General features: G+C 42.7%; 1 protein-coding gene across 2 annotated transcripts in view; it reads right to left on the bottom strand.

Moving 5' to 3' along the window:
- Positions 1-938: 938 nt before the first annotated feature.
- Positions 939-25,805, bottom strand: part of LOC306741591 (rho GTPase-activating protein 12-like) — a 48,623-nt gene continuing 23,756 nt past the window's right edge. Inside the window, exons 3-19 of one of the 2 annotated variants that reach the window (XM_079223897.1) lie at positions 12,728-12,997; positions 11,656-11,853; positions 11,111-11,191; positions 9,987-10,115; positions 9,737-9,799; positions 9,193-9,267; positions 8,451-8,512; positions 8,226-8,307; positions 6,758-6,859; positions 6,449-6,547; positions 5,640-5,742; positions 5,258-5,377; positions 4,524-4,622; positions 4,242-4,319; positions 3,576-3,710; positions 3,203-3,308; positions 939-2,255 (exon numbers count right to left, since the gene is read on the bottom strand). In XM_079223897.1, coding sequence (XP_079080023.1) covers positions 2,081-2,255; positions 3,203-3,308; positions 3,576-3,710; positions 4,242-4,319; positions 4,524-4,622; positions 5,258-5,377; positions 5,640-5,742; positions 6,449-6,547; positions 6,758-6,859; positions 8,226-8,307; positions 8,451-8,512; positions 9,193-9,267; positions 9,737-9,799; positions 9,987-10,115; positions 11,111-11,191; positions 11,656-11,853; positions 12,728-12,997 — 1,977 coding nt within the window. In that variant the 3' untranslated portion in view covers positions 939-2,080. The remainder of the gene's footprint in view (positions 2,256-3,202; positions 3,309-3,575; positions 3,711-4,241; positions 4,320-4,523; positions 4,623-5,257; positions 5,378-5,639; positions 5,743-6,448; positions 6,548-6,757; positions 6,860-8,225; positions 8,308-8,450; positions 8,513-9,192; positions 9,268-9,736; positions 9,800-9,986; positions 10,116-11,110; positions 11,192-11,655; positions 11,854-12,727; positions 12,998-25,805) is intronic. The other variant, XM_079223898.1, reaches the window with a different exon arrangement.

The following is a 25,805-nucleotide window of genomic DNA, read 5'->3' as shown; positions in this document are numbered from 1 at the left end:
ATTTAGTCATGTTTATTCAGATTCTCCTACATAAATATTCTGGTTTCATGACCTATTTATGGCGTCTAAACTCAACTTCTGAATGAAGACGCCTGAGGACTGAGGATTGGTTTACAAGAAGTAACAATTCTTAAGTGATGCAGGGGAGAGAAATGTAAAGATATACAAACGTTGAGATTATTTGATGAACTGAACTCTCTTTATTCTGTGGCTCAGAGGATCAAAGGATCCGCTCCACAGGTGTAGCTCATTAGCAAGACGACCACAGGTGTGTTCAATAACCCTAATTAACTCTCACAGTCGTAGAGGAACTAGTTGCAGGACCGTGGTGCATGCTGGTCAGTGTTTGCTTGGCCACATAATACAAGTTGAGAAAGTTGCACATCAATGAAGAATTATTGGTTACTGGGCCGTCTTAATGGTAAATAATGAATGTAAGTTGTAGCCATACAGAGTTTGTTGTAGAGCCGTCACAGAGTGCAGAAACATGAAATTAAATGTTGAATTTTCTTCAATTATATCCAGACAATTGTCACGACTTGAACCTTTTCATATTTAAATTGTATTATTGGCTTTAATGTGTTTAATAGAGTCAGATGCAGTAACGTGATCAAAACCTCTAATTCCAGCAGCATTGATATTTGTTGTTCTTTCTGTGTATTGTACACTGTACCTGAAAATCATGTGTACCAAGACATGCATCTGAAAATTTGACAAAAGAATGTGACGGTCTGAAAATACAAGTTGTTATGCTGTTGAAAACTAAATAAAAAGTGAGTAAAAAGAAAAATCCTCCAATTCCAGCGGTGTCCCCTCTTTGATCTTCACACTGAAGTAACTAACTACTGTAGCACAAGTCTAAACATATGAACAAGTATCACAATAAACACAACACAGAATATATCTCTCCTTTGGAAATATCTCTTATCAGAGCTCTTTATTCCAGTTTTGTTAAAGCCAACAGTTACTTCTCAAAGATTTACATTCAACAACTTCCCTTTACCCGACACGCAGGTAAACCTCCTCGTCCCCGGTTCCCTCACACCGTCTGTTGGTCGCACAACAATCACACAATAGTGTCATATTCTCAGTGTTCCAGGCATACACACTTATATTTACTATTTGTACAATATGCTGTCATTGAGTTCATCCATCCATCCATCCATCCCCACCCTCATCCACACACGTAAAACACTGTACAGATTTATGGGCGGAGTTCAAAAGGTCGTTCGCCTTAACGTTTAATATCCAAGAGTCGAGGGAAAGACACTGCTGAGTAATTTTTTTTTGCATTTTCTTTTGACTGCTAGAAGATGATTTGTTCTGAAAAGCCAAATGGAGAGAAGGTGGCGTGCAGATATATAATACAGAGCGATAACCTCTTATGTGTTCAGAGGACCCCGGTCCAGTGTGTCAGGATTACAGGAAGGAGAAGGAAATTCAGCGCGCAGGAGGAAACAAAATACTTTAAATAAAAGACATCATGAAAGGGAGAGCAGTCCAGCAGAAAATGTTCATGTTAATCCTAAAAAAGCCTCCGTATCATCCCTTCTTCTTCTTCGCCTTGTTCTGTTTCTTCTCTTAGTGTCTAGACGTCTAAAAGCCAAGCAGTAGCTTGGTTTCCTCTTTTGGTTCATTAAAGAGCGGGTGAGCCGCTGCAGTGAAGCCTCCTCTGGAGTCGGAGGCCCGTCCTTCTGCTTTGGTCTCTATTGCGGTATCAGAGGCGTGTTTACGCAGCCGTGCGCCATGTATATACTACTTCTAGGAATCCAGTGTCGCGACAGGAGGTCGTCACCTTTTTTGCAGTAAAGTGGCACAAAAGTAGCTGCAGGAGAAGAAGAAAAAAAATGGAGACACTGAAAAGTGCAAAAGAGTTTTTGGTCGCTTGTTTAGTTACAGCTATGTTTTTGGTTTTTCGGGGCGTAACGGCCGTGGCTTTGGTCCGGGAAGTTTGTATGATTGGAGAGGTCCGTGACCGCAGGGTTGAGATGAAGAGATGCTGCACCGGGGGACACGGGCTGGACCAAGCCGAACCGAACCAGAGGGAGAGAGCGAGAGAAAGAGAGGGAAGCGTCTCTTTCTACCTGCCGAAAATGTTCTCGTACTCCAGCAGTATGAGCTCCACTATCTGGTTCTGGTACACCATGTGGACCGCGATGTTCCAGGTCTCCGTTTCCGGCCGCAGCAGCGTGGGGCCGAACACGATGGCCACGCTCTGGGTGGTCATGCGGTTCTCCTCGCCGTGTTCGATCACCCTGGAGGAGCCAAGAGACGCCGTCGGAGGTTTAAAACACAAACAAGATAAAAACGCGACAGAATTCACACAGAAATACTCAGAAATGCTGCGTTAACTTGTAGATGGTTTGTAATTCATCATAAAAGTGGTACATTATTATTCATACACTCAAACACCAGCTATAAAAGGAGAGACACACTTTGATAACAGACATGAAATAGTATCATTTAAACTAAGTACTGGCTGGTTGGATGGAAGAAGTAAAACTAGTAATGTGATCGTTTGGTAAAAGTCCTTAATTCAACATTTTACTGAAGTAAAAGCATCAAATATGTTGAAAATGAAAGTACTAATAATGCAGAACTTCCCATTATTGGATTTTAATTATTGACGCATTACGTTTTCATCACTTAAATGCTACAGCTGTTCAAGTTGGAGCTAATTTGAATCAGTACAGTTTCATTGTATACATCATAATCTATTTGTTTTATATTTTGTAATGGTCAGAATATACAAATTAACTAAATGTTTCTCTCTGAACTGCAGTGGAGTAAAAGTAGCAGAAATACTAAAGTACCTCAGAATAGTACAATCTAAATACAGTACTAGTAAATGTACGTTGGTACTTTCCACCACTGCTTGCTGGTACAGTGGATGCATCTTAGATTCATGTGCTGGAGTTAATAATAATAATAATAATAATAATAAAGGAGTCAAAAGTAACAAACATCCTCTTGTTTCTGCTTTAGATGTGATACCTTGAGGCTTTTCTCCATTCAGATGTTTGTGAATTGAATTAAAACAAAACAACACAAAATAACAGATTAATGAACAATTGAAATAATCTTGTGTCAGCCCTAAACCTTGTTTTGAGAATATAGCCTATTTATTGTTATTTTAGTAATACAATGTTCTGTTCTGAGGGGAAAGAGGAATAAAATAAATAAAAACCAGAGTGTTTCTTACCTCCTGAGGTGTTTGAAGAGCGTCTGCATGGTGTCGTGGTTGGGTTTGGGCAGCTGTCGGACCAGATCCTTGATGGACTGAACTCGCTGTTTGTAGTCTGAAATCTCTGCAGAACCAAAAACATTTATCAAAGTCTGATGGATTCACCAAAGCGTTCTTCTATTGTTTCACTGATGCAATGTTGGAGAACGTATTTAGGATGCTCGTGGTTTATGGCTACGCAAACGCGACTAAATCACTCAGGAAGTGGGGTTTGGTGTCTTTAGGGTGTGTTTGTGTGCGTTTCTGTGTGTTTCTGTGTGTGTGCGTTTCTGTGTGTTTCTGTGTGCGTGTGTTTCTGTGTGCGTGTGCTACAGCTGCACGTGACACGTACTGATGGCGTTGACAAAGTCATGGAAGAGGCTGTAGGTGAAGAGCGGCTCCGGCAGCTCTCTGAAGTACATCTTTAAAGCTCCAGTGGTCACGTGGATGTCCTCCCACTTCTCGTCCGTCAGGTTCACCGTCTCATCTGGCCACACACACACACACACACACACACACACACACACATAAACCCTTCGCTCACAGTGCTGCCCGCAAACAGGTTTAAAGAACAATAGAACTATTTTATTTTATTTATGTGCCAAAAGTGACCGGATAAGGATTGAAATCAGTCTCCTGCATGCCAAAAGATCCATCGCAGTGTTTTGTAAAAAGCCGAATAAAACAAGTAGTAACGTCTCCTTGAGAAAGAGTGACCTTCACATGAAAAGGGAAACCGGAAACGTTAGAAGAGGTTTGGTGACCATTTACTGCTGTGAATTGTGAGGATTTATCAGATGAGGAACAAAGTAAATACAAAATAAATAAATAATCATTTTTAGGATGTACGAGTGTGTCTGTGCAGAATATGGCTCTATGTCTGAGAAGATGCTATTTATGATTTGTGTGTGTTCGGGCGGACGAGGCTCTCGTGTGTTTGTTTCCGTCTATATATGAAGGTACGGATGAGAAAATAGTTAATCTAAATAAAACCTTTCATACATGTTGAGTAACTTACCGTGGTTGACAACAAAGCGTAGTTTTTGTATGATCGCTAGGTTCCCGCTAACTCTGTACAGCCCGTCGACACACAGACCTGCAAGGCATCATGGGAGGAAAACGTCCATCAGTTCAGTATCTGTTGATTATTCCTGCTTGTTTTTCATTTGCTTTGAGCACCAGAAAGAGAAGAAGTGCCCACAGTCTATGTGACAAGCTGAGGCAGTTAAACCCCGCCCTTCTTTTACTGCAGGTTACATCACAACGGCCCAGAATCACTTCCTCCTAACGGGACACCCACCGTTGTTCTCCACGTGGTCGATGCACATCTTGACGAAGATCGGCACCGTGTCGCTCTCCCTGTGGCACAAACTGGACAGACTGCAGCCGAACACCTGGTCTGGAGACAGAAACACAGAAAACAGTCCAATGAAGTGTTTGTTTGTGCTTTAATGACCGCGATACTTGCTATGAGAGATAAAAAGAAAGATACGTTTTATTTCTGTGGGCGAAAAGACATCATAAACTACGGGTTAATTATTATACAACTATGAAAACATCAACTTTTTATGATTCCTGTGAGCAAACCGGCTTGTTGAAACATGAATTAAATCAAAATAGGACATAATTAAGGTGAACATTTATGTTTAAAAAAAACAAAAAAACTCTTGATCCACTTTACTAATATTGATTTGGTATTTTTGAGTGAATGATAAAAGTCAAGACACTATTAATAAATCCAAAGCACAGACGACAGAAAATGTGCAAATATAACATTTTGCAAAGGAATAAAACAACGGGAGGCAGTCAAGCTTTCGGGGTTAAAAGCGAGCAGCAAACCTAAAATCGACCTAAAATACTGCTTTCTACTTATTTATTTTTAATAAAAATGAACTTGACATTCATTGACTTCCCCAAAGAATAAATCAAACTCTTTGCTGCCTGTCGTCCCTTTCTGAATTCCAGATAATCCTGGGAACAAAAAGAGCGAAACTTTGAGTAAACGTTAGCGGTTCTGCGGGGAACCCTCGGTACCTTTGATGTATCCCTTGTCCCGGACGGACTGCAGGGTCGGCCGGCGGGTCAGGAACTTCTTCAACTTGTGTCTGGTCTTCTTGTTGTCGGAGGCATCCATGCTGGTGGAGGTCTTCATGGCTGCAGAGGACAGATGGGACAGGACGGTGATGTCCACGACTCGTCTCAACGCGCTGATCGCCATTCAACGTTTTGACGGGAAGGAAACCGATAGGCCGTCGTTTTAAAGAGCACGCGGGTCACGTGACACGTGGGTGCAGTCTACGCTTTCATTTTCAGTGTTCATTCACTCTTGATGATGTATTATCAGTTTTACTAAACATTTTTACGTAGTACTTTGCGGGTAAAATACAGAAAACGTGTTTATATATCAGACACAGACCTCGACTTTTCTTTGAGTCTCTGTGTTCTTTCTCCTTGTCATTTTTCTCCGCACCTGGCGACTCCGGCATGTCCTCCTCAATGGCCTCATCTGACTCCCAGGCCTAACACACACACACACACACACACACACACACACAGACACGATAAGATACAGGTTGCAAAAACCTCTTACTGCTGCACCTTTAGACTCTCAGGACAGTAAAACTACAAACCCAATCTGTTGACGAGTGAGTTGACCTAAAAACAAATGACTAACTTACGTTATTTTACTATTTTCTAATTGTATTTCTGTTCAAATTCACATAGTCAGTTAAGAGGCCTTCCACAAAGTGTTTTAATAACAACAACCAGGAAAGCAGCAAAATATACGATTGCTTCATTACCCTGCAAACAGCAAATATCTGCACAGTATTAATCACACATCGGTCAAAATGAGCAGCTGGTGTTCAGTTGGAAGTGCAGAAGTTATTACAAAGTGTCAAAGTCCACTCTGTTTCTCCTCTGAACAACCAAACAACCTTTGCAGTGCTTAGGCAGCTCCCTTTGATAATAATTTAGGCTAAATTCAAATAACTCTGTCCCTCCTCATCTACAGTGGGATCTAGAGTTCAGTAGCTCGACGTGACTGATGACAAACGTCATTTCGGTTCATTACAACGCAGTAGTAGTGTAATAGTAGTAGTGTAATCACAATTGTTATTGTGTAATAACTCCTGTATACGTATATAAATATGTACAGTATACAACTAAATACTGTGTGTATATATACAGATGTTTTGGGACTGGGTGAAGGCGGTGGGTCCTCACATGGGTGCTGATGGTGTCCAGCAGCGTCCGGTACCAGTCGTTGATCAAGCCGTCGTTCTCCGACTGGATCAGCAGCTCCGTGCCCTGTCGAGTCTTCACCTGCAGCCGGGAGGGAGGGAGAGAGAGAGGGAGAGGGGGAGAGAGAGGGCGGGAGGGAGAGGGAGACCAATAAATGAATCCAATCATCAGCTATGCCCTGATTTTGTGTATTTTGAATCGTTTGTTTTCATTTTTAGAAGAAGCGTCCTTTATATTTAGTGTTTCAGTAATCATTTCTTTAATGATACAAAACCTCTCCTCTCCTCCTACCTCTATAACATGCTTCTTGCTGGATTTGTCCTTGGAAGCCCATTCCACAGAGCCGCCCCTCAGATCCACAGTGAACTCCGGCTTGGACTGACCGCCTCCAAACTGGATGCACAGAGAGAGACAGAGAGACAGAGAGTTCAGCCACACAGCAAAATTATGCAGATGAGAGAAAATGTGATACTTTGATAATGAAGAACGCGTAGAGATTAAGATTTAAAGTTTACGGTACTTTCATGTCTTTCATTGCCGTTTTTTTCGTTACCACAGACACAAAAGGAGTCATTTGATAAGGTTTACATGCCGACTTTAAATTCTCAAGATTGAGACAAATTATCAGCAGTTCTTTATCTACATAGCTCATCAACTGCAGGCAGCGTTCATACACATTTAAACCAAATTTCCATGACCAAACATTTTGTGAAATCTTGGTGTAAACATGAAAAAGTGAGAACATGTAGTATTTAAACTAACAATGAGAATACAAAGCATACAGTAAACCTTACATGACACAAATGAATGAGACAATAGTTTGATTAAAAGAATAAACATTTATATAGATGCCTGTATGTATGCCTGCTTATATTTTGAGCGTCTTTCTTTTAAAAGCATATTCATTATTTCAAACTCAGTGTAAATGAACGACATGAACACATGAATATAACACATTTCCATGACTTACAAAACTTTTGGGGATTTTATTTCTTTCAAGGACTTTTCCAGGCCTGGAAATAACCATTTTAAAATTCCATGACTTTTCCAGGTTTTCCATGAAAGGGGAAAACTTTGCAGAAACGTTAGTCCGCTGAGTATCAACCTACAAAATAATCCTTCCCATGTAACCAGAGAGCAAAACCTCCATGAACTCGACAACTTCTCCAAGAAAACAACTCTCTGATTAGACCGAGCGGTTCATGGACTTCATCCTGCCTAATAGCCTATAATGTGAAATAAATACGTCTATTTTAAGTCAAACCACAGATAAAATAATTAATGACGCGGTATTATTGTCTCTAATCTTTTCCCCATGCCAGTGACTAACACAGAGGGAGGGGTTGGGGTCATGACAGACATGCAGAGGAGGAAGAGGAGGGAGAGAAAGCGAGGGAGAAGGACACAGTAGGAAAGAGGAAGCACGTACAGAGGAGGCTCTGTGGAGCCCGGAGCCACCATAGGAGACGGCGGGGCGTTTCTTAGCAGACGGCCTCCAGTTACTCAACAGTGAGGAGAAATTCATGGAAGGACTCACTGAGGTAGAATGGCTGCATGGAAGGAATGATGGAGGATGAAGACAAGGAAGAAGGATAGAGAAGGAAGAGGAAACATCTAGGAGATTTAATTCAACCCCAACACCCATCTAGTGACCTGACAAACCTTTAAATGCATGTTTAGGCTCTTTACCATCAAATCAAAAGACACCACTGTACATATCATCGAGTGACTAGTGTCTAGGAAGCTTTCTGTCACTCACCCAGCTGGTCCCGCCTCCTTGGCCTTTGGCAAATAGCAGCATGGATCCTTGCAGCACGGTCCAGGAAGACGTCCAGTTCTTCCTGCAACAGATGGTTCACAAACACTGTGAATGCGACACAAAAGACAGGAATCCAACTATCCATCTGCTCCGTGGGGTTACTATAGGTCAACATCTAACTCTGCATACTGCAGCGTTGGTCGAGCTCAAGTCGGCGCTACTCACCGTACTTTCTTGCCGTGCTCGGTGATCTTTGTCACATTCAGAACGCCGCACTTTTCAGACGGCTGGAGGGGAAAACAAAAACATTAGCACGCGCTCTGAAGGAAAAGCGTAACATACACATCAATCACCGATTCACAAGCACAGCAGTGTGACAGGAGAGAGAAAGTGCTGTCAAAAGTAAACAGCGGTAAACAATAGGAGTGTGTCACTCCATCGTGGAAACGCCACCACCACACAAAACAAACACCCACCGCCACCGGAAAACAATCGCAGCCTTCAGCTTGAAGGAAAACCATTATTTCCACCGGAGAAAGACAAGCGACCGAACACTAGAACGTGCAGAGAGACGTCCGATTAAATCAAATTTAGAAAAAGATAAGCCTCGAGCAGATCTTTTTGTTTTCGGATCAATCTTTGGGGATCAACGCACCCAGGAGCAAATTTACCATACAAGCAACTCCTCGGGCAACGTTGCCCATCGGTTCTGCTTATTAGCATGGGTTCCACACAGGCTCAAGTTAGAATGTATTATCTTACTGTGACTGTTATTTTCTGCTGTGAAAAGATAAACGTCTTTTATGTCAACACAGACTATCAGAGATGACAAAGGTAATAGAAAACTAGGACAAAAATGTGTTTCCAGATATTCTATGCCTGTGTAGAAACCCTGCAATAAGCACTTCCTACAACCAGGCACCAAGTTAAACCCCTGCAGGCCGGAGCCGGGTGGGCGGGTACTGACAGAGGCGGGGGGCTTGGGAGACGAAGGGCAGGAGTCGGAGTCGGGGGTCGAGGGCTTTGGGCTCAGAGGAGTGTCCTAGTGAGGAGACAGGCATGGAGAGAGGAGGGATGAGGGAAGAAAACACACACACTGTCACTAACGGCAGAAGGTTAATGAGAAGACGATGAGAGGTTAAGAACACACAGACAGTTCAAGGAGTGCGACGGCAATTAGCGGTGCGATTACAAGCGGGCAAAGTGTGTCGAGCACCTGTGTGATGTCCACGAGGCACGGATGGGTTTTTAATTAGACGAGAAGGCGGGTATTTTATCAGACTACAAACTACTTCATCTCTTTTTTTGAAGGCAAATCATTTATGCATCATCGTAAACCTTGATTATCAAGTTTGTGATTGAATGATTGAACTCGATTAACTCGGGAGGGAATCAAGAAGACGGGGGTGAGAGCGCGTGTGATTATCACTCGTTATCATGCGAGCCGATTGGTCTGCTCGGATCGAGGGCGCAAGCCGCCGATTGGTCGATCCGGCCGGCGGCCTACTGACTTGGTGTTTGTACGGGTGTTGGCGGGCCGAGCCTGCGCGGAAACGCCGGGTTTTTAACAGCCTCTGAGAAGCAAAAAAAAAAAAAAAAAACAGCCTACAACTGAAACTCTGGAGTCTCAACACAACACACACACACACACACCTGGAACACACTCATTCCCTACATTTCAGACATAAAGACTTGTTTTTGGTGATGCTGTAATGTGCTCTTAGGTATTTCAGGTTCGAGTTGCTCTTTTGCGTGTCGGACCTTGTCGCTGGCGTCCTGGACGAAGGCGCTGTGCCTCCACTTGGTGAGGACGATGGGCTCGACATGTTTCCTGTCCAGACTGTAGCTCTTTAGAGCGTCTCCCGGCAGCCGGGGGAGGGAGTTGTTGTACTGGAGGGAGGAAACAGGGAGTCATTCTGGATGGAGACACTGCAGATTCTGCCTCTGACGCATCGGAGCAGCATCTGTGGATGTAACTCATCGACCGAAATGATGCCAGATATTTACACGTCTCGAAGCAAGAAGTGACAAATCACGCGACAGTAAAAAGTGCACCAACTGAGCTCTTCATCCGCATACTTTGTAGCGAATGTATGTATATTTCAACGTGTTTGCTGTTGAATTGTATTGATTGATGTCAGGCCACTAAGTTTGTTTGATCTCTAGCTAACTCTGGCACATTTACAACGAGGTGGAAACTGAAATGTTGATTGATTAAAACTTAATTATGTTGGTTTTCAACTAAATAGCGTGATTCTCACTCACGGCCACAAAGTGTGAGAAAACTTGAAAATGAGTGACTTTCACCATCATTATCGATAAATTTTCACTATTAATAACCGCATTTCCTCTATTGGTTTTCTTTTCCCAGAAGACTGTGAAGCATACACTAATTAAATGTGTTCGAATACAAGAAATGTGTTTATAATAGAATCTGTTTAAACGCTGATTTTAGTGTTGAAAAGTGGTAATAACTGTCAACAACTTTGATAACACACTAATAGAAAATAATGTATCAAGCAAAATGCCAAATAATCACAGGGAGGGTCTGCTCATTTTTTTTACTTTTTACTCACTTAAAATTCCCGGTTGTTTTTTTTGGGACAGAAAAAGTAACTAGTATTTTGAAGACAAAATAACAATTACTGGGGATTTTCTCTCTCATCTCCTTCGTAAAACTAAAGAAGCCCGTTTCCGCCACACACAAAAAACCTCTCATAATTTCGACTTTATTCTCTCATAATTATGACTTTTTTAATTTTATTTGTGGTGGAAAACAGGCTTCCATATTAAAACAGCCAGGTTGATAACTGAGCAATCTTAAATTCAGTTTTAGTCACATGACGTCATCACACATGACCTTTCTCAGCGGGACGGAGTCTTACCTTTGGCAGCTCCCACTCTGACCGCGACCCATCTGCACTGTAGTAATACGGTCTGCCCTGCTCATCGACGTGTTTTAACCACTGGAGGTGAACACACGGACAAGGCTCGTAAGTGGGGGTCCTGACATTCCCCCAAATATGTGAGCAAGAACATCACAACTACTGACTAGCAGACAAAACGCTGTTATACATGTTCTGCAAATAGATCATAACGCTGGGGTGAGTCCTGTACTGCAAGTCCAGGAATCTAACTGTTGTTTATCCGCATCAGCGATTACAAGCATTTCCTGACAATGAGGATTTTTTTTGTTGATATTTCCATATGTGTGTGTGTTTCTCTGTGTGTGTGTCTGTGCGTGTGTATATGTGTTTCTTTGTTTGTTTGTTTCTGTGTATGTTTCTGTGAGGATTAGATTTTTTTTGTTGATATGGCCGAAACATTTGAGCCAAATTTAACCGTGAAATCAACCCAAAAGCCGAGCTCCCGCATGCATTCCCAGACGTCACCACAGTAAAGAGACAGCAGATCCCCGTGAAGCCGGTACCTTCTCGCTGGTGTGGTCGCTGACGTACAGCGTGAGGCCGCGCTCGTCCGTCTCCTCCGACCAGCCGTAGTACGGGCCGTCCGACTGGCTGGAGCCGGCGCTGAAGCCAGCGTCCTCCAACGAGGACAGCGGCTGGAGACGACCGATGGAGAGCGAGAGGAAGGGGAAGAAAGACGGCGAGAGCGAGAGAGGAGTGGTCTACCGTCAAGTGAGAGGAGAGAGGAAAGAAGAAGAGAGGGAAGCTTTCACCACGGACTCAGAGGAGAAACACCAAAACACCACCTTTAACAGAGAAGCAGGAGAGCCGTCACCCATGCTTGATTTGGGAGAAAAGTCTGGAGCCGGCTGCTGTAGGATGATTCAGTGTGTGTGTGTGTGTTTCTCTGTGTGTGTGTGTGTATCCAGGATGATTCAGTAACAGTGACTGTGTGCTGCCTGTAGGTGGCGGTGTGGTACAGCCGTGTCATGGAGCGGAGACGAATGATTCATCTACTTGTGCGCGTTCATCACAAAATGTATTAGTCCCTGTTCCATCTAATAAATTAAAACTGGAGTCGGTTCCAACACGCAAAAAGCCATGTGAGAAAATCAAAACTAGATTACTAGATTTCAGTGCTGAAAGAATAAGTTTACAGTGTACGTTAATCACAAGAAAGTCACAATACGGCAGGAGGAACTGGCCTGATGTATTTGTTATCAATTTAATAATTAACTTTGAGTGTGTGTGTGTGTGTGTGTGTAGGTTACTTTAATTCTATGCTTGTGAGGACCAGATTGATTTTAGAGTGACAACATCTCCTCTTTTGACCGTCATCTATCACCGCTTTAGTTGATAATTAAGAGTAAAGTTTGTAGTCAATTAAGTTAACGTATACTATGTCGGAGCTGCTCAGACACAAACACAGTTGATGTAATTGCTAATTCAGACTCTCTGTGTCGACGCCTGAAGTTCCTCATACGGAGAGATGAAACATAATGTGTATAGCAGGCGAGTGTGTGTGTGTGTGTGTGTGTGTGTGTGTGTGTGTGTGTGTGTGTGTGTGTGTGTGTGTGTGTGTGTGTGTGTGTGTACCTCAGAGCTCTCCCCTGCGCTCTGGCTCTCTCCTCTGGAGCTGCCGGTGCTGGAGTCTCTGGCTCTCGGCGGCTTCCAGGTTCTCTCCTGCGTGGCCCGGTTGTAGTAGAAGTGCCGTCCGTTCTGGTCCGTGAAGGTCTCCCAGTCGCCCGTCACGTGGACGGAGGAGCCGGCGGGGAACGGGGGTGGGTGGGTCTGGGTGATCTTCAGCTCCTGCAGGTTGGTGTAGACGGGCGACTCGGCGCGGCCGTGACCCGACGACGGCACCGTCTGACGGGGGAAGAGAAATGGAGCGAGAGAAGTGAGTCATCTCAGTCCGTTACATAGTCAGGGAAACGTTCCTCACCAGAGTGTGCGTGTGTGTGTGTGCGTCTGTGTGTGTGTGTAATAAATTCACAGCTTTCAGAGTGCAAATCAACACAGGAAAGCGAACTATTGAATCTAAAACACTTTAAAAGCCGTCAATCACGTCGCCGCACCGTTAATGCCACGTTCCCTCTGAGTCAATCACTTCATCTTCAGGCAGACATTTTTTGCCGAGTGGCATCGGTGCAAAGGAAATGTTTAAACGATGTGTGGTTATAGCTGACAGAGCCAGTGTTGACCGCAGAGGAGCAGAGTATTGAATGAAGAGGAGGAGGAAGAGGAAGAAGAGGAGGCGGAGGAAGGAAGTGATGTTGTTATATAACAGTGACCAGAGTCAAGTAGAAATAAGGAAGTAAAATTAAAGTTACAAAGGTAACTACGGTTCTATGAATCCTGGATGACCTCGCTGGTGGCTCTTGGGGAGCCGACATGGAGCCCCTGCTGCCGTAATTACTGATGTCCTAGCAGTAAGCCAAGTGAGAACACTCTGCTACTGTGGAAACAAGTCCTGTGGAAACAGGTCAGACACAGTCCGTCTAGTGTGAAGGGAGCGCTTCTATCTCTATCTAGAGCACTTCACTAGCATGGCTCGCTTCACTAGTCCAGCAGATGTGATTATTGGTGTTCAATCAGTAAGCTTCAGCGAGAGCACTGAGCTAGTGGGGAACCGGTCATGTGGCAACAGGCCAGGCACAGTCTGTCTAGTGGGAGGGAGCGAGGGCACCCTCCTCACCAGTACAGTCAGTGTGGCTCCTGGCGTCCTAGCAGTCAGCTACAGCGGGAGCACTGTGCTACTGTGGAGGCCGGTCCCTCTGCGACAGGACAGTACTAACAGCGGCGATGTTTAACGATGCTGATGTACACGCGGTCAATACCGTCATCGACGTAACCTCGGCAGCATCCCACCAGTTAGCCTGGTGGGAATTAGCGTGGTCTCAGTAGCCTGAGTGGCAACACTACGGTACCTATAGCAGCCAAAATGTTTACCTGACGTCGCTCTCGTTAGCGTCCCCTCAGTCAGCCTGAACGGGACTTGCTGAATACTTTCCAATTTAATCAATTAATCGTTAATCAAGAGCTAATCACAATTTTCGGACGTCTTAAAATTGCTTCTTGCTTCGAAAAGAAAAAGACATACAGTTTGACTTTGATAGTAGACGGGACAAAGCAGCACATTGTCATATTTAAGAGGAAGTAACCATCTCAAGCTTCGGTAATTTAGCTTGAAAAAGAATCATGTGATTAAGTTATTATCAAAACAGTTGTTTTAATAGATAATATCATTTGTAATTATTAGCATAACTTTTTTGAGTCAATACCTTCAGTATAGAATGACAAATTAATATTATATATATATATAAACCTGGCAAACCAAAATGTTTTTAAGGTAAGATGGAAGAGTTCCCTGTAACTGTGACTGACTTTGACCAATTGTTTTTGTAAATATTGTGGCTCCACAAAGAGAGGCAGTGAACGTTGGTTTAAACAACAACAGTGCAGATTTAAAAGTGTAAAGGTGTAGTGAGTCCTCCTTCAAAACCCTGACGCGTGACCGGTCCCCTCCAACAGGCCGCCGGTCATGATTCTTTCACACCTGCCTTACAAAGACGGCGCCCGGCTGCGGCGCAACGGGGCACAGAGAGCCATAAATAATGCAGAGGGCCCCGAGGCCTCCCACACGCCGGCTCCGTCGTGTTTTTATAGCACGGGGATCGATAGGGATGAAATATTCAGGAGGCGAGCAAACAGCTGGAGGTACGAGAGAGGATGAGTGACCCGAGGTCTTGATGAAGGCTGAGACGCTCATGTTCAATACAGCATCACTAGTTAAGGTGGAGAGTGCATATATTATACATTTTATAAGTTCTACTGTTGAGCCATTAAAGCAAAGCACTTGGCTCCCAAAAATAAAAACTGCTTTTTCAGGGGGTGTAAGAATATATAACAGATTACTTATTTATAGTTTCCATGCAAATATCATAAGACGCCAGTTAGCTTGTGGACTAACGTTTTTAAGCCTTGAGTTCGTCGATTAAACCGTCGCCATGTTGTTTTTTTGCAACCAATAAATGGAAGTGAATGCGGAGGACTGACGTATAGTAGCAGCAGCAGCCTGTCAATCAAAGTAGTCCCGACCTAAAGAATACTCTGCTTTATGGCCTATTTGACTCTAAATGGACCATAATACATGAAATGAACATCATCCTGTATTGAAGAACATTGGAACCCGGAGATTGAGACCATAGAGAGAAGAATAGTCACTCTCATAGACTTCTATGCAATCAGACTTATTTTTGGATTCCCTGCTGCGTGCCAAAGATTCTTGGCAGGCGGTGGCTCAGATTGAACAAAAAGTAGAGCTATGATGATGGATATGACAGCGAGCAACTAGTAAACACATCACCCTCTTCGTGCATTGAGATTGCTCGAATATAGTTTCTCCTCAAACGGATCGCTGCCATCGTCCCAGATGAATATTTGTACTCGTAGCGTGCAGCGTTCTGGTGACACTGCTGTGTCTTCCTGTATAATCCTGAGCGAACACGTGATTAAGTGCATGGATCCGTCAAAGGGAAAAAAGTCCTGGTGGTCAACGGACCGTGAGAAAAAGAACGAAAAAAGCCAGTTATGTAGCGTCCCACAAAAGCACATTCTCCTGCCAAAGCTGTTCTGAAATTAAACTTCACTTCAGTAGTCGGAAGCTCAATAAACTTTAGGAAGAGTTTTTTTTCTTCAGTTGTGTAGTGTGAAGCTATACGCAGGGATGTATTTATAATAATAAAAATAATAATTAATTTCATTTTTATCGCACTCTTCCTTCAAAGAATCCCAGAGTGCCACACATATAGTTAAAACGTTATAGATTATTAAACAGCCGATGGAATAGGTGCCCAACTTTCCAGTCCCTGACCTGTTATCAGTATTTAGTCGGCTGCTCAGACGTGAAGTAAAATTAGGCAATCTGCTCTCTGTCGCCTGATAAATAATTATCCTTGAGGGGAGGAGAAGATGAAGATGGCTGACACAAAGAGAAGGTGTAAAGTATAGATACAGCAAAGTGCAACTCAATACACGGAGAATAATGTGTTCTTTATGCAGTCAAACGAATGTCTATTACCTTCGAAAGGCAACTTAACAGCAATATCAAGAGGGAGCCGTAATGTCCGACTGTAAAGTTTTTGGTTTTGAACTGGTTTTACTGGCCAGAGGGTTGTCAAACCCTCTCAGAGCAGCTCGGTCTTCCATTGACAGCATCAACGCGGGCCACGGCGAACAACAGCACTTATTATGTAACCGAACGCATTAAAAATGCAGCGGGTGTCTCCTCGACTCCGTTACAGCAGCGGTGGACTCCCGAGCAGCTGGTGCTGGACATCTGGTGAGAACCTGGTCGACGAGCTAATCAATACTGAGCCGCGGTGGGACATGAAGAGGTTGACCTCTAACATCAAGGGGTGCGGCTCTCTTTGAAACACTCGGCGCTTTAATCGAGCCGCGCAAAAGGTGTCGCGCCGTCTAAAGAGTCGAGAAGAGCCGGGAGACACTCGGAATATCATCGGGGGTTTCGAAGTAAAAGCCTCTTTCTGCGTTGGGTGAGATGAATATACGAGAAACAGCATTTTAAAAATGACGAGCAACTGAAGTGAAAAATACGGGTTACTGAAATGTAAAGAAGCGAGTACAACTACAACTACAACTACTAACTACAACTTTCAAAAAGCATTTTGGTTAATAAAAAACATCCAATCACTGTGCTTCCAATGATGTTGCGTGGACTTATATAATGTTTAAAGTGATAAAGCTTAAGATTACTCTTCGCATCCAAAGACAAAGCATTTTGAATTTGCTATATTGCTCCATTCACCAGTAAAAAACAAAGTGGAAATGATTAAAAGTAATTATAAACCTATAGTATTGTTAAGTTTTCTGGTGTTTCTGAATTGACAATCAGTTTTTTTATTTAACTTTATTGGTCAAGTCATCTATCAAGCGAAGAGGTTAGACATCCTCTGGTTGCAGCTCTTCAAATGTGAGGATTTTGCTGCTTTTATGTTTTAAATATCTTTGGGTTTTGGAGTCCATTTGGGGAATTGTGGGAGGCATCTCTCACGGTTTCCGGCCTTTTCCGAGAGCAGACGATTTGATTAAGTTGTTGAACTCGAACTGAACTGACCAGTCAGCCTCGATCCCTCAACGGAAGTCAACTGCAACCACGACACCTGCAGCAAATCAACATTTCTGATTGCAGCTCAGCACACCCCCTAATGTCCCATTTCAGGCCACAGCAGCAGTTAATGAGTAGAGCACACGAAAGGAATGGAGAGGGAAGCTGCCAGCTCCAGATAGATGGACCCGCATGGTCTTATCTGTGCCGCCCGCGGCTCTGCAGGGGAATAATAATCAACTGGTCCAGTGTTCTCCAGCCGGAGATAAGAAACCACATCAGAGACGGAGAGAAGAGGAGACGGGAGGAGACTGCGGCTTCGGGGCACTGAAGGCATCACGGCTAATATTAGATGCAAATGGCTGCAGATGCTTTGGCATCACATGGTGTATATTTAGACGAGTCTGGCGTGAGGTTCATAACACTGTGTTCATGTCATGCAAAGCTGTTGTCCCGATTCACAGAGTTGGAGTAAAATAAAACAACAGCTGGGTTGCATTTTTGATAGCAGAGCAAAGGCTGTTGTGACTGAAACCACAAGCGAAACCGCGTTGCGGTTGTGGTTTTGTTTGTGGCGTTTGGTCATTTTCAGATTGCTTATTAGTCTGACGGCTAGTTCATTAAAGCTCGGGTAGACAGCTGGCGGCTCTCTTCGTCGTAGTCGTAGCTTGGGCTATTGCGTTTATTGTCAGACTTCTTTTGAGGGGGTTTTTGGGGGTTACTTTGTAATGTAGGCAGTTATTGCCAATACTGAATTAACAACTCCTTCTGCAGGATTTACCGACATTGAAGCAGAAGTTCATCATTAAAATGTATTAAATATAAATATACTACATTTTTGCCCCATGCCTTGCCAAGCTTTAGTAAAAAGATACTCAAATTGCAATGATTAGAGACAGAGGAAAGCTGCAAAACAGCTACGTTTTGTAGTATTTAATAACCCTGGAAAGAGTAAATACATCTTTTAGTATCACCAGGTTTACGACTAATAAAATGTGAAAACATTAAAAAAAACAAAGTTGTGTATTTATTCCACAGGCAGAAGTGTAGGCATGTCCTTTAGGTGGCAGGCTGACAACGGAGTTTGTGAAATCTGAAAAAAGGGATTGGCCAGTGACTAAGGAGGAGGGTGAGGAGGAGGAAGAGGTTGGGCTCCACATCTTCACCTCCTCTCTCCTCCCCTTTACCGTTTGACACAGGCGAACCTGCTCGGCTGCATACCTGCAGGGAGCTGGGCCTCGAAACACTTTGATGGCAACCTGTGCGGGGGTTAGAGCAATATATACTCACACACACGTGCGTGTGCGTGTGTGTGTACGCTAGTTTGCACATGCACGAACGTTTCCACAAAAACAAAACAAAGAGAACGCCTACTACTTTTCTACTTCCTCCTCTGCTTAGTTTAAAGTGTCACAGGTGCAAAGTGCCTCTGCGGCGCTTTAACACGTTCGGCATACATTTCCATAACCTCTGCAGAAAACTGTCTCCTAATATTTCCCCCACATGTGGGACATCTTCAAAGTCCTCTTTTAGATTAATTTAGGATCTGGACCACATTCCCAGAAGATACTAAACTCGATTCATACACCTGCATGTTCCTGCCAAGGAAAAGCGTTTATGATTCTGCCAGCTTTGCAGAGCTGCTTTTAGCACGGAGAAAAAAAAGAAAAAGAAACAAACACCAACAATTACCACAGCACAAAAGCCAAAAAGATAACTTAATTCATATTTGGCAAAAAGGTTTATTAATGTAGTCCAACGTTTGAGACTCATGCGATAACAAATATGCATTCAAAGTCAAGAAGCTTCGATCCGAGCGGATTAAAAGTCCGGGGATGAGGTCATGTTGTGTGTGAATCACTGTAGTTTCCTTCCAGGCCGCATGGACATAGTCACTGGTATTATAGAGCTGGGTGCTAGACTTAATGGCTTAATGTGAGACAAACAACCAGAGAAACTAGTTGGGAGAATGACATGGGAAGAAAGGAGTTTTATGAGGGAGGAGTTGTGTGTGTAAGGAGAACTGGCAGCCGGTTTATCCGGACAAAAATGCATCACAGATACTTTATTCACAGATAAAATATTATAATAACAATAATAATAATAGTGGTAAGAATGAGATAAATAAAATTGTTATATAGTAGGTTCAATATGGAGGATGATGATTTATGTTTGATTTATGTCTGTGTTTTTCTGACCTTGTCTGATTGTTCGTATAGATGGTTGTTATGCTGTTATGTATTATTTGTTGTTGTCTAGTTTGAGCTAATGAGTAACTTATATAAACTTAAGATACAATTATTTAAAGAAGGATGAAATATAAAAAAAAGGCCTCCATGGCTTTTCAGCTGTTTGAATGCCATCTGTGAAGTTTCTAGAAATGTATCTTCTATTTTCAGGTCACACTGCTGTCTGAGGTGATCTCACGAAATCTGACTGAAATGAACAATAGGGCATAAAAAGCTAAAAACCGCAGACAAACACAGCAAGACGACACAAGGGCGCCACCCAAAGCAATTACGCAACCTCAGAGCAATTACATTCAACGGGAGGAACGAGTAGGGACACTTGGCCGGCAGCTGCGTCCATATTTAGGCCGAAATAAAAGACACTGACTAAGATGCAGCACACGTCCGTGTGTCTGTTCAGGGACGGCATCCATTCCTTTACACACATTCCTTCTGATGCGAGACGCAAGGAAGGAGTCAATTAAAATGCACAAAGGGAACGGCAAAAGAGACGAAGGTCAGATGATCCAATTAGACACATTTTACATTGAACAAATACAAAATTAGAGTCAATAGTTTACGTATCTTTAGACTATGGGAGGAAGAGGGAGAAACACTGAGAACATGCAAAACTTATTTTTTCTTAATAATTGGGAATATTAACACTGATCTCCACATTCAATTCCATTTTTATTTAGAAAACTAAATTCCATTTAGTTATAGACCGACCTAAACTGCGAAGATATGAAAAAAAATAGCTTTTCCAGAATTTATCCTGGGAACTAAAATGTGCTTTTATTTAACAAGTAAGCAGCTATGATGTTCAATACTCCTTAAATAATAATAATAACCGGTTTGTGCACCAGACTGGGTGTTTGGTACAGCTTTTGCCTCATTGCATATTTCACGAAATATCACAAAGATCTATTTGGAGAATATCTTAGGGAAAAGGAAACGGTTTAGTTGTTCTTTGAGGGTCTTACACAGCTACAGATAAGAGAAGCGGATGTGCGGTGGCCTCTTTTACAGAATCCCGCCTGACTGTAGTGAAGTCTGCCGGAGACGGAGTGGGTCCGCAGAGGAATGCTGGTCTTGTTCCGAGTCTATCTCTGATCTGCTCGTGTCTGTACACGGTTTGCAAATGGGTCAAACGCAAGAGACAGCAGGAGGGAGAGAGAGAAACTCAGAAAGTGATGCGGTAAAGCGAGAACGCCGCTCGAAGAGGACGAGGCCGTCTATGCTACGCGGCGTTGAGATGTTACCATAATTTTAACATCCTGTCGAAACAACCTCTAATGGAAAATATTGGGTTCTGGGTTAAGTTTAGTACATGAATAGAGTTCATTATGTTAGGGTAAATACAATTAAGGATTTTCTTATGGGTCATTGACACATAGAGTGCTTTGTGATGCAGCTGATTGTGTTTAAAGCGTCCATGAGATGTCCGGATTATAGACGTGCAACAAGAAAGATAAGCACATTTAAAATGTCACTGAGCTCTGTGTGTTTTAGCAGAGGGTGCATGTTGTTTCAGGTGCCAGTGAGACAATTGAGAACAATCCAGGAAGTCCAGTTGGAATAATACAGTTTGAAGTTTTAAACCGTTGTGTTTTGGCCTTTTATATTATGAGTATTATGTGGAAGGTTTCTCACTGATCTGAAAGGTTTCATTGCAACAGGGAGGTAAAATGTGTTAGTAATGTACTTTAATCTATGGGCGTTGGCCAACGTAGCGCGTTGCCAGGTGATGTTGCGTTGCACTTTGACAAGAATTCAACCGTTTTTGTTGTCGGGGCCCTCTGCGTTTGGGGGCCTCCAGTTCTGAAAAATGAAGCCAATGCGGAAGTGTCCTAAAACCTGCATTCTCTCTCCTGACCACCAGGGGGCGACTCCTCTGGTTGTATAGAAGTATATACAAGTGACTCTACTTCTCTCTAGATGTATTCCCTCAGTAAACATTGTAAACATGAGTTTATGTCTCAATCTCTAGTTTCAAGTCTTCTTCAATACAGCATGATGTTCATTTAGTAAATTATGGTCGTTTAGAGACAAACAGACCATAAAGCAGGGGATGCTTCAGGGGCGGGGCTACAATGTGATTGACAGGTCTCTACCACATCGTATATACGGCGTCTCTACCGCGGCGTCACTCCTCCGCAGTCCAAATATGGTCACTTCCTTTCCACTTATCTACAGTCTATAGTTGGAATCTACTCAAATGAATGAGGTCTGAGGCCACTTTATGATGGAACATAAAAACACCCAAAAATAAAACAAAATGTCTTTTCCATCTTCTTGATTTCAAAGCAACACGTCACACCTTCTACAGTTGACTGGATCACATGACTACATGTACAAAACGTGCGTCAGTAAAAGTGACACATTGGTTGAAAAGTGATTAGCGTTGGCACTGCCCAAATGCAGGAGGAAATGAACGTTTTCCAGATGTGCGCATGTGTTCCTTTTTTCAATAGTGTGTGTGTGTGTGTGTGTGTGTGTGTGTACGCAGCTGTCTGGATGCCGCTCGGCCCTCTCCACAGGGGACACCAAAGTTTTCCCCGCAGGCCGAGACACGACGCTTGAACCCACATTCACCGTTTGTTTTTGTTTCGTTTGAGACAGAATCAAATTTTACGAAAAAAAAGGACATTTTTAAACCACAGAGATTTAAAAAACGAGCGAGTGGGAAGTGGGTTCAGTGTTGCTCGCTGACATATTTCCCCGAGGCTTTTTCCATCGCGATACACAGACACACACACACACACACGAGGCGAAGAATTGGCTGTGCAACATTCTCAGAGTTGACTCGGTCTTGAATTTACGATCAGATGTGTGTGTGTTTTTTCCCCGAGGCCACACGGCAGAACCGGCTTTAGGAGGACCACAGAGTGATAATCCTCTGCAGCTACCTGACTGGTCGTGGCTAATGACGCTAATTCTTGTGCGGGTTGGCTGCAGTCGAGGAGGGGGTCCACTGAGGACAGCTGGCGTGCGTGTTTATGTAATGGGACAGGTGCGGTCACTGCTCAGGACACATAATGCAATGGATGTGACTTAGAAAGAGGCCCTCATCTATCATTGAGCTCTGCTGCTAGGTAGAGCGTGCATCTTAAAAAAAAAATTAAATCGATGAATGAAAAAGTTCCCAAAGGCCTAAAATGAGAGGGATGAAGTTAAAACAACAGAATCATCCAAATTAGAAAGATACGTTTTTTATTCTCTCACAACAGTGAAGCCGAGAGCTGAGATTAGTTTATCTGCTGCCGTTTTGGTTATATCTTTTAGGAATAAAAAAGGGGGGCGACATCACAACAGGCTTTCAGACAGCATCTAAATCCCTGCTGATGGGAGGTTCACATCCTGACGCCCGTTATCTCCATCCTCCTCGGCCCCGTTGGTTCAACCGAGCCGAGGAGCAAGGAAGATATGAACTCCCGCTACTCGGTTAATGCCTTTAACGCCGCATCAAGACCTGCTGTTATCTGAGTCTGCTCTTCCTGTGCAACACCACACATACGTATATCCATCTAAGATAGTGTTCCATGAAAGTCCTGTGGCATTATTTAAATCATCTATTTATCTTGGGATGGTGCGGCTCAGCACGACAACAGTTTTGCTGCAGAGAAACTTCTGCTGGGTGTTCGGCGCCTTGCTGCAGGATAAATAGTTGTTCTCTACTTTCCACCCAGTTTTTCGCCCAGCTGGTTCGGGGATTTGAACCGGTGGTCACAAGCCCCACTAATGTACAGTACAGCTGCTCTCCGGTGTCTTGAGTTGGAGTCAGCGAGACGAATGAATCGTTGACGCAATAAGAAGCAATGATGGAAGTTCTGGGGTTTGAACGCCGCCTCAAAAAGAGTCATGTGACCAATCTGAGGGGTTGTCAGATCCTTATCAAGATAGGAAAGAAGGAACAAAGTAGTTCTGCAGAACACATTTATGATTTCCTTACTTTACTTTCAGTGAACTACATGCATATTTACCTCATCAAATAATTCAATATGATCATTTATTGTCTTTCAATGGAAACATTGTGATTAAATCACATCGAGATATCCTGATACACAAGTATGTCCTAAATTGATGACAAGCACATACAAACTCAAATTTCTAGTCACAATGTTTATTATTTAGCAGTGAAGTTCTTTATAAAATGGAGGGAGCGAGCGAAAAAGAAAAAAAAAAAAAAAATATATATATATATATATATATATATATATATATATATATATATATATATATATATAGAGAGAGAGAGAGCGAGAGAGAGAGAGAGAGCGAGAGAGAGCGAGAGAATCAGAGAGAAATAGAATGAGAGTGAGAGACAATAACAGAATGAGAGAGAGAAAGAGAGAGAAAGAGAGAGAAAGAGACCCTCCTCTCCCTCAGCCTCACACTCTTCTGGATCCCAGTTCATCTCCAGAACAAACTGGACTCTGAAGCTCAGAGATCTTCAGCCTGATTTAGCTCCCTGTCAGACGACCTTTGACCCTCATCTGATCAACCAGCCCTCGGACTTGATTTGAAAGTGGTGAGGCAGATGGCTGCATATGTGAGCGTGTGCATGCATATGTGTGTGTGTGCATGTGTGTGTGTGAGTGTGTGAGTGTGTCGTAATCCCTCTGTGGCAGACAGGGCACACACACTCTCACTTCCCATCCTGCACCATGTTGGGGAGCCGGAACAAACAGCCCGGAGTCGACTGGCCTTGTTTTATTTTTCCAATCAGACGCGTAACATTTCATCTCCACACTCTGAGGATCTCAAGCTCCTGCAGCCGGATACTATTTATACTGTATTTATACTAATTATACTGTTCCTACAAAGGAATTTTGCAAAATAAAAAATGTTTTGTGTGTTCGGCTTAGCTGAAAACATGTGTGTATTATTGATCAAAACTAAGTGCAGTAAAATGTGTAGAATGCTAATTACTTACAGATAACGACATGAAAACATCAGATCTGTGTGCTGCGAAGAGGAGACTGTAACCTTCCTTCAAACTGATACAAGATTAAAAAAATACAATTTCATCAGAGATCAAATTGATATAAATAAATGTATATATAAATATATACATAAATATGAATGTATTTATAAATATATACATACATATAATTGTATATACATAAATATAAATATATTTGTATATAATATAGATAAATGTATATATAAATATAATTGTATATATACACATATTTTATTATATATGTTTTATATATAATATAAATATATATTTTTTATATTATATAAATACATGGATTTATATATATATATATATATATATATATATATATATATATATATATATATATATATATATATATATATATATATATATATATATGCTGATGGGAGGTTCACATCCTGACGCCCGTTATCTCCATCCTCCTCGGCCTCGTTGGTTCAACCGACTCAATCCACTCAAAACTGTTTGTCACTTTACAGCTTCACAGTCAATGACATCCTTGTCAAAAACAATGCTTCAACCAGCTGAAACGAATCAATCAGATTAATGTCCATAACAAAAAGAAGCCGTCCTTTCCTTTAACTTTTCTTAAACAGGCAACTGAGAGAAGATTTAAACAACGGAGTACTGAATCTGAGAAACCACCGAACACTGTATTGAGTATTGAGCTGAACCATCAGCCTTCTCATGGGGTCGGATCTCATTTCCAGGCACACAGCTCCAGTGTCGAGCAGCCGGACCCAGCTGGACAACACTGAATGGGTTAAGACCAAAAACACAACGGGGTATTATTCCTTCAAAACACAAGACACGGGTCCTTTAAGGCCATCGGGCATCCATTCATGGCCATGAATGAGGCTACGTGGCCATTAACCCAGCAGACAATGACGCAACACACCCATGGTGCACTGGGCTCAGAACAGGGAATCTGACCAAGGCTTTTATATACACTTTGCCTCGAGTCGAGAAAGAAAAATTTTGAACGTTGTTTCTGGGAGTCGACCCCATTATTCACAAAAACTATGGGTTATAAAAGATATTCAAATGCTGGGCTATTATGCAATAATATACACTGCAAAGTACCACAATGACCGGATTGTTTCCTAAATTTGTTGCTGAAGCCGCAGCATCTTCCTGAGCTCCTCGTGCCTTTCAGACTTTTACATAACATCCTTAGAGGAGCAGAGGCATGTTAACATGGGCATGACGTTGCAAAAGAAAATGAGACGTATAAATATGGTAGTTTTCCATGTAAAGAACATCTAATCAGATAACAGTCTCATTCGTCAAGATGTTTAAGTGAACCTTGCAAAGCTGAAAGAAATGAGACAATTAAAAAATTATGAATGTTAA

The sequence above is a fragment of the Taurulus bubalis genome (genome assembly GCF_910589615.1).
Source record: "Taurulus bubalis genome assembly, chromosome: 1".
NCBI classification, from domain to species: Eukaryota; Metazoa; Chordata; class Actinopteri; order Perciformes; family Cottidae; genus Taurulus; species Taurulus bubalis.
Note: the sequence above shows the minus strand (reverse complement) of the source record. Positions and strands in the feature narration are given on the sequence as shown.